Source organism: Arachis hypogaea, chromosome 9, assembly GCF_003086295.3.
Source record: "Arachis hypogaea cultivar Tifrunner chromosome 9, arahy.Tifrunner.gnm2.J5K5, whole genome shotgun sequence".
NCBI lineage: Eukaryota > Viridiplantae > Streptophyta > Magnoliopsida > Fabales > Fabaceae > Arachis > Arachis hypogaea.
The window spans coordinates 113,795,796-113,809,639 of record NC_092044.1 but is presented as its reverse complement, the minus strand read 5'-3'; the positions used below and the strand labels follow the sequence as shown (position 1 = coordinate 113,809,639).

The window sequence follows — 13,844 nt, the reverse complement described above, 5'->3', positions numbered from 1 at the left end:
CAAACTTAATTTTTATCCTTTTTGTTACAAATGAGTCTGTCAAACACTTTTAAATTTAGATGTGGTTGGGAGAATGGTGTAGGACGCAGTTATAAAGTATATATGTGCTTTACGCAATTGTGGTGTCAAAAACAAAAATCAGAAGTTCCGATTACCTTCGCTAAAATTTTAAATTTAAATTTTCTCTTAACCCACATTCTCCACAAAAAATTGTCCCACATCCATGTCTAGCACTCACATTCTCCACAACGCACAACACACTTGCTACTCATATAAAAAAAATGAGCCCGTCAAATACCCAAACCCCAGCTTGAAAGTTCAGGCAAGCTTTTACCAAGCAAAGCGATGTCCCGTGCTTATTTACATATCCAAAGTAGTTTAACACCAAATGATCATAAAGCGACTACGAGTCTACGATAGTTTGAATGTTAAAAATGTTTTCTGAAGAAAATAACTGATTAGGACCAAAAAAAGCCCAATCTCCAATTTATAACCACACCAGACGGGTTTGCAAGCTTAGGCAAGTTTGCCATCCATCGACTTGCAAATAAAAATATGAATAACAAAATATTCATAACTAGACATGTACGAAACATGCAACACACCAATAATCCAAGACAAACGACTATGTATATGAATACTTTAAAAATAAAAAAACCCCTCTACGCGGAGTAAATGTAGATACAAGGGCAATAATGTTGAGGCCATAAAAACATCCCTTGACGACTTAAGGCTTGTCATAATCAAACATTACCTCGTTAAACAGAAGTATAACAGACCCATCGAGTTAAAAAGATAAAAGAAAGAAAAAGGGGAAAAAGAAAAAAGAAAAATGACAAGAACAGATCATTTGCAACTGGATAGGAGATCTATTGTTCGTCAAACTCGTGCATGTGATCTAAGAGGTAGTTGGCAGCCAATTCCTCGTTCTTGTTGCAAGCAAAATACACCTCCAACACAAGTGCACGATCAAAGCCCATTGCTTCAAGCTGCAGCAGCAGTAAAACATCACGCTACTCATAAATATTGATTACCAATAGTAGGAATGGGTACTTTTAGATGAACGAGGAGTGCTTATTCATATATTTATATGCATGAACAGAGGAAATAGAGCATATATTTGATATAGGCAAGAGATCAAACTTACACGTTCAATTGCTTGGCGCTCTTCAGGTGTAACAGTTACTGATTGTGGCATGCCAGCAGCTAGCTGGCCAAATAAATTCCTAAAGCACATTAACAAGAAAGATTAAGACATTGAACAAAATTGTTGAACCCTACCCCACCACCCCCAAAAAAATAAAATGAAATAAAAACAAAAAATCTATATTTCTCCATTCCTTCAACAAAAATACATATACAGAACAGCATAGGATGATCACTCACCCCTCACCACCTTCCACAGGTTCATTTATCAGTCGAAGGAAATCAGCTTGATGATCTCGAATCAATCTCATAAGATGAGGATTTTGTTTGCCAAGCTCTTGTAGCATAGGCTGCAGTAACAAGAATATTCAGGGAACTCTAAAACGAGAACATAGGATACACTAATAAGGCAAAGAAGAAAAACCTGCAATATTTGTGGGTTAGCCTGCACCATAGCTCGCAAGGCTTGGAACTGAGAAAACAGAACAAATAAAACTGGAGAGATTAGCTAAGACACGTGTAGGAACTTCAGTGCAGATAACAGGTCAGCAAAATAGAGAGTACCTGTTGGCTGTTGCGCAGAAATTCTAAAGAGCCGGCGCCAGCAGCACCAGAACCAACATTGGGGAGACCCTGTAAGACATTAGTTGTTAGAGTACAAACCTCCAACATTCTCTTTAATAAATAGTAGAATGCTACCTGGGGAAATAGGTCTAGAGGATTAGCATTTGGTCCACTAGTTGTGACAGGAGCTGGTTGTGCTGCTTGAGGTGAAGCTGCCTGAGGTGCAGCAGCTGGTGGATTTGCAGGTTGTACACTTGTAGGCACTCGGGCCACAGGTGGAGCTTCAGCTTGCTCAGGGATACCCTGATATATGTGAATGATGTTTTATTTTAATCTTTTTTGTTTTTAAAGCAGTGATACAGAAAATAAACTTCCATTGAACTAGTAGAGATGCCAAAATATAGCGCACAACCATCATCAAGTATGAAATTCATCATCTAAAATACACATACCGTATACAAATATTCAACAGCTCTCTCAGGGTTGTTATAAGCAGCTCTAAGAGCACGGATAACTGTGTCCCTATCCCAGCTCCCACCCCCCATATCAAGAATTTGCTGAATTGTTCCCTCCAAGTTGCTTCCGGCAACCAGATTGGATGCTGCCTGCCCATAGATATCAGACCCTACCCTGCTTCAAGAAAGTTTATTTCAACAATATATAATGGAAGTAAGCATGTAAAATGTATAGAAAACGTAGATCACAGGAAACAATATTTACACAGCAGTATCTGTAGATGTAGGAGCTGCAGCAGGTGAAGGTGCAGGTGCAGGTGCAGGTGCAGCAGGTGCAGGTGCAGCAGGTGCAGGTGAAGGCGAAGGTGAAGGCGAAGGCGCAGGCCTGCCAAAATGCAAAGTTTAGACCTCAAGCTCTTCATATTGAAATAGTTGAGACTGCAACATAAAATCTCAAGAAAATTTTTTATAAAATATCATCAACTCACGGTGCAGCAGTAGCAGGAACAGCTTGAGGTGCTACTGACACAGATGGGGTAGGAGTAGGAGTTGCACTAGTCTGTGGAGCCTGCAATGAAGACATAATAGTTTAAAAAATAATAATAAAGTAAAATACAATAAATTTCATAACCTTGATAACTAAAGACCATTGTCTCAATATATCTCAGGAATGTGATCATTCAAATAATAATATAGTATACAATATTTATAGCGTAGCAAACTGTTCTAACCTTTGATGAAGGTGCTGTTGATGCAGTAGATCCTTCACCAGATGTGCTCTTACTCTGGAATTGTAAGCACATAGTTCTAACTTAGTACTGAATAAAATGTATATTATAAGAGTTGAAAATTTAACAAAAGTCAACAACAATTTCTTTCTGACAAAGTTCAAGATAAATAACTCCACTTATGTTTATGTATCCCCCAAAATCCATACATCAACTTCAGAATACAAGGGGCCAACATTAAATTATGATTCTACATAATAGTGAATATACGCGATGCGCTCATAGGTAGCTAGTAAAACCTACAAATTATGACAATTCTGAGCCACTCCAAACAATCTATCTACCGGTTACCATATCAAACTCAAATCAACAAGCAATGACCTATGTCCATGGAAGAACCAATAATTTTTTCCATGTGCAACAGTTTGTATACATTAGACAACTATTTATGCAACAAAACAACTGCATACATGTTAATATTTTTTGATACCAACGTAAACTTTTAAAGGGAATGAGATAAATAAGAAAATTTTACCTTAGAAAGCATGATTACAATGAAACTGTTTTCAGCTACTTTGTTTTCCTCCAAAGTAGTACCATCCTTAAGAACCTTGCCTTGATGAATAAGCATTTGCTGTGCAGCAGGGTAGACATTTGCACCTTGAACAGTTTCTATATTTTTCTTCACTTCGGTAACCTGAAAGGAATATGCTCATCATAAATAAAATAAAAACACGATATAAATGAAATCATATAATCATTAGAGATGAAGCAATGTCACAATTGAAATAGTAGAATGCGTCGCTTAAGTAACTCAGAGTAGTTTAGAAGTTCAACCGTCAAAAACCACAAACTTGACTATTGACAAACATAATATGTGCTACTTAGATAAGTGAGTTCCCAAAGCTGATAGGACAGTGAAAATTCTGACAGTCAGTGATCACTTGGCCATTGACCAAGGTGTCAGTTGTAGTGGGCTGGTGATGATTTATAAAATTGAGATATGCTCAATTATACAGAACCAGTACTTATCCAGATTTCTTCTTAAAGCATAAATCGGTTTGATATTCCCGTAAAGTAAGGCTCCAAATAAAGTCAATGTCAAACTTATTCACTATCATGTGGCAACTTCCCATTAATATTTTCACAGAACTTTCGACAACAGATTTCCCATTAAATTATCAGAATCCAGATGAGTAAATTTGCCAGGGAATAGTATTGCGGCGTATGCCATAACCAATGGAGCCAAAAAAAATAGCTAACAAGGCAGAAGATGTTCCAACGACGATACAAATCATATTCCAAAAATTACAGCTCCTAAAAAGCTAAATTACAAAGTTAAGTATTAAAAAAAAAAACCTCAAACAGTGGTCAAAATTCAATACCACGATCGATCGAGCGAAACATTAAAACCCTAATTACTAGTCGAAATTCGGAACCCTCACACCCTCGATACAATCATAAATATATTCAATCCAATCACGGAATGCAATTGACGTAAGAACGAAAAGAAAACGAAATTAAGAACAAAATACGATCGAGAGTTGAGGTGTCAAACCGTGTCATCGGGCTTCACTTCAATTTCGAAGTGCGTGCCCTTCAGAGTCTTTACAAAAACCTTCATCTTCCCACTGTCTCTGAAACTTTCAGTCGCCGCCACGAACAGCGTCGGAATTCGCGCCGGCACGGCTTAGTACCACCGATCGACAGAGGGTTTATTTAACCTAAAACGACGATGGAGAGAAGAAGAGCAGTATGGGCAGAGTGGAAAATAAAAAATCTCTTGTTTTGTTTATTTCCATTTTTATTTTTAATTTCTAAATAGGATATATACCCGAAAATATGCTAGTTTGAGTTGGGAGTAGTTGAGTGACGATTTTCCACGCGCCCCTTCCGGTATTTAATAAACGCCCCTCTGAGATGATTGATTTTATACCTTAGAAGGTGACATGAACGGTTGTGGATCGGGGAAGTGCTTTCTCGTGAAACAAGGACGGAAAGGGATTTGAGTTGAGAATTGTAGTGTAGAGTGAGCTAGATTTTAGTGCCTGACACGGACTGAAGGGGCTTGCGGATTTGAGCCTCGTTCAATTGGACTAGATCACTAATTGTTGGATTAGCTCCATTATAAATAAGATTTAGGGTTTGTGGGGGGTGAGTTTTTTAAAAAAATATTTTTTTTTGAATTTTTTTTTAAAGATTTTATAAAAAAATAAAAATAATTTTATGTTTGGATGGGTATAATAATATAAAAGTATTTTTTTATTTATTTATTATATGAAAAATATCTTTTTTTAAGAAAAAAATAATTTTTTAAAAAAGATATTTTTTTATTTTTTTAGTGTTTACTTTTATTATTAGAAATTTGTTAAATACACTAAAAAATAAAACAAAAATCCTTTTTTAATAAATTTTTTTTTATCAAAATAATAACAACCAAACAAGCACTTAGAACTAATAAGAATTAACTAGTAACTAGTATTAACACATGCCAAAATTACAGGGTTTAAGACTCAAAATTAAACTATCAATAGAGCCAAAGCCTTTTTCAAACCAAGCTTTTAACTGAGGGTAATTTAGATAAATAACTTAAATAAATTCTTTTGAAAAAAAAATTTAAGTATAAAAACTTTTATTAATAGCAGTTTATAAAAAAATTATTTTGTATTTGAATTTTTAGTTATAAAAAAAATTTATTTTAAAGTTGTAGCGTTTGGATAGATAACTCAAACAATATAATTTTTTTTACACAATAAAATAAAAATTAAAATAACAATGATAACAAATATTTTTCAATATTGAATGTTGATTTTATATAACCTAATCACTAAAATTACAATCGTTTAGACAATCAATTCTTTATTTGCTCTCTTATTAGTTCTATTTTTTAGACTATTGATTCTTGCCATGTAATATATCATTAGAAATTAGTTCTTCTACTTCACTTTTATCCATAACGGTGTTCTTATATGTGGTTAATAGTAATAAAACAAGGGTAATTACCCGTGCCATGCACGTGAGAAGATTGAAATTATAATTTTAAATTATTTTTTAAAATTAATTTAAATTATAATAATTTGATTAATAAAAAAGTAACATGTTATGCATTGTTTTTTTTTTCTAATTTAGTGTTAATTGGATTAATTCTAAAATAGTTATTAATCGGTTTTAATAATGTACTTTCTTCAATAAATCACACATATATACTGAATGTGATCATAAATAATATAGTAATAATAGTTAAATCCACCAACAAATATATTAGCTATATTATCACACTATTAAACAAATTAAATATAAAGACTATTAACACTTATAAATCTATAAAATCGCATTTTCTTTGATTCGTGCGAGGGTTTACTTGTCAAATAAACTTAAAATATAAACAAAAAATATTTATAAAATGGACCTAGCATCACTTGAAAGAATCATGGAAAATAATCAACTTATCTTATCATCCATGAGAACCATTTCTACGTAAGTCGTCTTGTTCTTGTCAAATTTGTATGGGACTTTCCATAACCTTATAATTCTTGCCTTTATTTTTCAAACTTTTTCATTACATAATCTACCGTAACATAGGTAACACCATTGATAGAATCGTAATTAGTAGCCCTTAGGTATGAAAAATAATAAACAGAAAAAAATTTATGTCTAAGGTACGAATTTTCTATATGATAAATTAAATAATTGTAACAATTCACTATTACTCCTTCTCTCTATATATATTATATATACACTAATTATACACGGTAATAATTAGCAAATATCTTCAATGGAGATACTTACTACAATTAGGTGAAATTTATTTCATTATATTTTATTAACCTTTATGATTAATTCAATAGAGATACTTACTCAATATATATGTTATCTACATTAATTATATGCCAATATTTTTAGAAAAGAGCTAAAAGAGGAGATATATAAATATATATAATATCATTGCTATATAGGAAGTAGGGCTGTCAAACGGGCTAGTCCGGTCCATTTAGGCCCGGCCCATTAAGCCAGTGGATTAAATGGGCTGGCCCGTTTAAGCCCACTTTATTTGCAGGCCAGAATTTTAATTTCTAGTCCGAACCGTTTATGGTCAGTCCGATGGGTTAAACGGGCCAGCTCGTTTATCATTTAATTTTATTTTTTGAAAAATATTTTGACAAAAAATACCACTTTTAGGTCAAAAATCTTTAAAAATAATTTTTTTATTTTAGTTGATAGGTCTGATTTTCAGGTCGAATCGAGAGAAATATCGACTAAAAGTACTGATTTTTTTGAAAAAAATGTAAAAAAAAATAAACGGGCCACCCATTTAGCACACAGGCTAGCCCGTTTAGCCCGAAATTTAAACGGGCTTAATTTTAGAGGCAAAGTCCACCCATTTAAATGGGTAAACGGGTTGGTCCGATGAGTTTAGTCCATTTTGACAGTCCTAATAGGAAGCATACATAAATTGATACATTTTTTTATTATATTATACAACTTAAAATTGTAGTATCATGTTATTATTAATTCTAGATACTTGCTATAATTATATCAAATTTAATTATGACTCTAAATAAATAAAATAGATAACATTCAATATTTTTTTACGTTCAATATTTACTGTAAATATAAAAAGTAAGATAATTAATGAAAAAATATGAACAGAAAATAAAATATATTAATTCAAATTCAAGTTGTTATCTAATTAATCTTGTATCCATACGATAAAACTTTATGAAAATGTTATGAATCACAAACTTTTTTTATTCTACAAAAAAAAATACTATACGTAACTTTTAGTCGTACAAAAATAATTATAAGAATTAATTATTGATGTTGATATTAATCACAATTAATTATTGATATCCTATTTTTTTAAAATATATTTTACCTTTTTTAAAATATAATGCATGTACCATGTAGACCTTCTTATTATTATAACAAGTTTAATCACCCGTGCCATGCACGTGATAAGATTGAAATTATAATTTTAAGTTGTTTTGTTAAATTTCATTTTAATTATAATAATTTAATTAATAAAAAAATAACTTGTATGCGTTGTTTTTCTTTTCTTAATATAGTGTTAATTGTATTAACTATAAAATAGTTATTTAATCTACTTTTTTCAATAAATCAGGCATATATACTCAATATGACCATAAATAATTTAGTAATACTTAAATCTATCAACAAAGTTTTATATGTTGGTTTACTGTGAAGTAAGAAAATATCAAAATCAGCTCAAAATGAAGAACAAATTAATAGATAATCCTAATGCAGAAAATTTTGTAATAAACAATAAATAATTTAAACCTACTGAATAACAATTCAATGCTATCCTTTAATACCTGCAAAATATATACATGAAACAACACTGTATCAATGTTTGTATATAAAATTATATGATTACCGTAATTATAAAATTATTTGTCAAGAGAATAAAATTATACGACTTATATATATATATATATATATATATATATATATATACTAATTACAAACCATATGAATTTTTAACGGAGATACTGGATACTAATAGAAAAAAATTATATAAATAGAAATTATTTAATTTTAATTTCAATTTCAATTTCATATAACAAAACAGTGGATTTCAAAAATTATGGAATCTTTTTTCAACATATGTATTATGCCATACGTATAAATTATAGAGGTTATTATATAAATTCATATATATACATAACAAAACAATTTAATATTATATATTTTTTACATTAATTATATGCCAATATTTTAAAAAAAGAGATAAAAAAGAGATATATAAATATGTATAATATTATTGCTATATATGAAATAATTTTATATAATTTTAACTATAGAGACTTACTATAATTATATAAAATTTAATTTGAGAAAATAATTTCTATTGCCATAAATAATATACTAAAACTGTTAGTATATTATCTTCTTTATGGTTAATTGAATTTATCAATGATTTTCCCGTGTAAATCGTTATTACCTAATTTTTAATAATGACTTAATATACAAAATTTGAAATTGGAAATTGTTATTACTAATTCAATTAACTGGTTAATTGAGTAATAATTGTCAAATTATTAAGGTGCAAAATCATTGATTTACTCAATAGATTTCTATATGTTATTTATATTTCAAGTAATAATTTGAAATTATATTATTTACCCAGGTAATAATACTATTATTAAAACTTATTTTTTGCATTGATTTTTAAATCAATTATTAAGTAATTATTTTTGTTAAGGTAATTGTTTATAAATTATTTCAAATTATATTTTGTTAAGATATAATTATTTAGATTATTACTCATGACACGGGTATAATTTCATTTTATACCAATTAATCAATTATAATTATATGACACGGGTGTAATTTCAATTTTATCTACGGATTATTTTTCGTAATAATATACAACATATTATTTACCGTGATAATTTAATTTGATTGATTTCTATTTTATTTATGTGCATAAATAATTAAAATATATAACATAAATATCGTAATTATTATAATTCTATGATATAATTATAATTAAAATATTTTATTATAATTAAATATTGATTTGATATAATTATAATAAAAATACTTTTCCAAAATGATATAATCTATTATTATTCATCCACTAATTATTTGGCAATAAACCTTAATATGATTTTTTACATCTCCGCTATGGGAAATAACTACTTAGATATACCAAATAATATGTAACATATTACTACCTGTATAAGTTAAGTCACAAAAATAGGATTTAATTAAGGTGATTGAAATTTTCACCAAATAGAATATGATCTCAATCGAATAAAAAAGGGTACTCGATTTTGCATTAATTAGCTAGTCGAAGAAATAACATACTCATTCATTATTTATGTTTCATTATATTTTGTAAATAATATATAGAAAACATATATCCTGTGTATAAAAATGTGACTATTAGTAATTTTATTAATAAACCTTTCTTTAAACTATTACTAATTTCAATTTTAATAGAAAATCTAAGGAAATAATTTCGCTTGCCATAAATAATATACTAAAACTGTTAGTATATTATCTTCTATATGGTTAATTGAATTTATCAATAATTTTTCCGTGTAAATCGTTATTACCCAGTTTTTAATTACTTAATATACAAAATTTGAAATTGAAAATTGTTATTACTAATTCAATTAACTGGTTAATTGAGTAATAATTGTCAAATTATTAAGGTGCAAAATCATTGATTTACTCAATAGATTTCCATATATTATTTATATATCAAGTAATAATTTGAAATTATATTATTTACCCAGTTAATAATACTATTATTAATAATTATTTTTTGCATTGGTTTTTAAATCAATTATTAAATAATTATTTTTGTTAAGATAATTGTTTATAAATAATTTCAAATTATATTTTGTTAAGATATAATTATTTAGATTATTACTCATGGCAGGGTATAATTTCATTTTATACCAATTAATCAATTATAATTATATGACACGGGTGTAATTTTAATTTTATCCACCGATTATTGGCAAATAAATTTTATTCCAATTATAAATAAAATCTGTTTTTATTGGCAAATAAATTGTCTTTAGGTCAACGATTTAATATATGTAGGTTATTTTTTGTCAAATATAATGAAAATACAAATAAAGAAATAAAGGATAAAAATAAACTTAATAATATCTGACACTATTTTATTTTATTAAATTATTTAAAAATAGCACATCCACAAAAAATAATCATAATATATAAATTGAGGCAATAATTTAAAATTCTATAATTATAATTTAATCAAATACTAATAGTAAAACCAAATTACCTAAACAATATTGAACCTATTCTAGTCCTTAGTCACGTATAGTATAAATCATTCTTGTAACGACAACCAACTGAAATAACATCGTAAGTTTCAATATTTAGAATTCGTGCAAAATCAAACCATCCTCTTGTTAGATAAGCTTCATCATCCGCTATCCATGCAATGCGGTAAAGTATAGAATTGTCACACTGAAAAATCAAACTAACTCTTATTCCCCTCAATGACATTGCATGCATGCAAAAGAAAACTGGTAATTTCTGAAAAAAATCAAAATTTGTTAAAAAATTATTCTAATAATGAACAATTTAAACTAAGAAAATTTTTATATATTACCAATCGTTGAAATTGCATATCTGAATTTGTCACGAATTTAGCAAAACTAAACTGAAACTGAGGAAATTCAATTTTATTATGTGCTCCATTTCGAAGATTTTCGGGCAGACGTAAAAAGCATGGAGGGGATGGAACTTGAACTTGTCCTATAAAGTTCCGTAGATGCAATTCCTCAATCAAAAATCGAGCTCCTCCTAAGAAATCTAACTTTAACCACATTCCATTGGGTTGGTCATAATAGGTGAGTAGATCCAACCATCCTTCGGTAAAGTAGAGACTATTGCCTCTTCTTTGAACGCTTACATCCATGTAGTTGGAACCCGAATCCGTGAAGACAACTCGATGAGGTATTTCATGGATGTGATGCATTGTAAATAATTGTGGCAAAAGACAATCGAACTGGAACATTAGACGATAAGAATAACTTAGAGTAACAACAAATAAAAAATTATCAAAAAAATAATATAATAGAATGAGTATATGAAAAATATTATAAAAAATTATAAATTGTACCTTAAAAGGATCAACTTCAATAAAAAAACGAAGAATACATTCTTATTTTATGAAGTAGTAAAAAAAATACTAAATATAAAATTATGAATTGACTCTCAAATTTAGATTCATGTACCACAGGAAAACACTATCTATAGACTTTAGTAAAACAAAAATAAATATGTAAATTACCTATTATTAAGGTAATTTTTTAATAATGCATTAAATATTGATTTGATACAATTATAATGAATATATGTTCCTAAATTAGTATAATTATATATTAATTTCATCATATCACGGGTAACAAAGATTTTTTTATTATTAGTATTACTATTATTGATATTATTATTATTATTAAAATGAATAAAAGTATTTTTAATTGATAATTGATAAATAGTTTAATAGTGCATTAAATTTTGATTTGATACAATTATAATGAAGATATGTTTTTAAATTAGTATAATTATATATTATTCATTAAATATTAAATACAAAATAATTATATTAAAGATATTTTTTTAAAATAATTTAGTAAAATTATTTGATATACGTGAATCGGATAACAAAGATTTATTATTATTATTATTACTATTATTGATATTATTATTATCATTAAAATTATTAAAAGTATTTTTAATTGATAATTGATAAGTAGTTTAACAGTGCATTAAATATTGATTTGATATAATTATAACGAAGATATGTTGCCAAATTAGTATAATTATATATATATATATATATATATATATTATTCATTTAGTATTAATTATAATATAATTACAATAAAATAATTTAGAATAGAAAAAAAAATATTCGTTTTGGAGGGAAAAAGGAGGCATGAGAGATCGACACGTCACCTTTAGTAGTTGGGGAAAAACCCAGTTTTAGTATATTAAGTAGATTATTATTATTATTATTATTATTATTATTATTATCCACTAATTGATATCAAATTAAATAGGTCACTATTAATATGTACATCAACTATCTTCTAATAAAATTATTATACTTAAATGCAAATTAGAACTATATCAATTGATATAATTAGAATGATTAAAAATATCGATAATTGATACATAGTTTAATAACGCATTGAATATTGATTTGATATCATTATAATAAAGATATTTTTTAAATTAATATATTCATGCATTATTCATGAGCTAATTGTAATATAATTAGAATAAATTTATTTGAGAGAAAAAAAAGTTCATGCGTAATTTCCATAAATTATAATAATTTTTTTATTTATGTATACGTATATATTATATAATTTTGTTAAATAATTCTATATATATATATATATATCACGATAGTTTTTTTTAATATATATACATATACATAAATAATTCTATACATATACATAAATAAAAAAAATATATAAATTATATTTTGTTAAACTCCATGTTACTGGTTATTAAAAACATTTAAATCACATATATTAATTATTTTTTTGTTATAATTATTTCGTTATATATATATGATTATTTTTTATTCTACAATCGTGCAATATTTTTTTATTTTTTATATCCATATATATTCCTGAATTCCGGCCTTATTCATACGCATATTAACAGTTTTTTTCTAATAGTGATGTTTTAATTTTTTATTTTTCTTTTTTTCACGTATCTTTCCCTTTTTTTAAATAGTGATGTTTTAATATTTTTTTTAATAATTACATTACTAATATGAAATATAAAATGAGAAAAAATGACATGTATCCAAGAAAGAAAATAAACTTAAAAATCAGAAAAAAAAGAAATTTTATATTAAAAAATATAAAAATAATATATTCAAAAATAATAGTCGTAATATATAAATTAAGTCAACAATTTAAATTTTTCTAAAACTAATTTAATCAAATACCAATATTATAAATAAATTACTTAAACAATATTTAATCTATTTTAGTCCTTAGACACCAATAGATTAAAGTCATTCTCGTAACGACAACCAACTGAAACAACATCATAAGTTCGAACATTCAGAATTCATGCAAATTCAGATCATTCCCTTGTTTTTTAAAATCTTCTGTATCCTGATAGAGTTGAAAACCTATTAATCAACTTTTATAAAAATATTACAAAAAATTTAAATTATCTTTAAATAAAATAAGGATACCCTTAAGAATTATTAATCAAAATAAATAAAAAAATTAATATAAAACAAAATTATAGAAAAATATTAGCAAAATTAAGATAAAAAATAAAAATAAAAATTATAAATATTTTATTTGAAGTACAAAATAAAGAGAGAGAAAACAGATATATAAAATAATAAGATAATAAATTAAATTAATTGAGTTCATTTATTTCATTGTTTTATATATTATTTATTAAA

At 27.0% G+C, this 13,844-nt stretch overlaps 1 protein-coding gene across 4 annotated transcripts; it reads right to left on the bottom strand.

Annotated features, from left to right (window-relative positions):
* Positions 1-608: 608 nt before the first annotated feature.
* On the bottom strand, positions 609-4,996 carry LOC112712101 (ubiquitin receptor RAD23c). 4 transcript variants are annotated; one of them, XM_072203917.1, is made up of 13 exons: positions 4,728-4,996; positions 4,452-4,617; positions 3,429-3,590; positions 2,897-2,950; positions 2,654-2,733; positions 2,431-2,550; positions 2,163-2,340; positions 1,846-2,013; positions 1,711-1,779; positions 1,571-1,618; positions 1,387-1,496; positions 1,148-1,226; positions 609-989 (listed from the first exon to the last, which is right to left on the bottom strand). In XM_072203917.1, exons 2-13 carry the CDS (start codon positions 4,515-4,517, stop codon positions 870-872), a joined length of 1,254 nt encoding a protein of 417 aa, XP_072060018.1. In that variant the 5' UTR covers positions 4,518-4,617; positions 4,728-4,996; the 3' UTR covers positions 609-869. The 4 variants fall into 4 exon arrangements, with proteins under 4 accessions (XP_072060018.1, XP_025620682.1, XP_025620683.1 ...); XM_025764897.3 differs by having other exon boundaries at positions 2,163-2,343; positions 4,728-4,993; XM_025764898.3 differs by lacking the exon at positions 4,728-4,996 and having other exon boundaries at positions 4,452-4,721.
* Between the last annotated feature and the right edge of the window lie 8,848 nt (positions 4,997-13,844).

Bases quoted from the DNA above. Each gene is read 5' to 3' on its own strand.
- LOC112712101 (XM_025764897.3), bottom strand. From the start codon at position 4,517: ATGAAGGTTTTTGTAAAGACTCTGAAGGGCACGCACTTCGAAATTGAA. The intron at 1,497-1,570 runs GTTTTTCTTCTT...TTGTTACTGCAG, and splicing joins CTAACCCACAAATATTGCAG to CCTATGCTACAAGAGCTTGG. The intron at 990-1,147 runs GTAAGTTTGATC...CTGCTGCTGCAG, and splicing joins AGCGCCAAGCAATTGAACGT to CTTGAAGCAATGGGCTTTGA.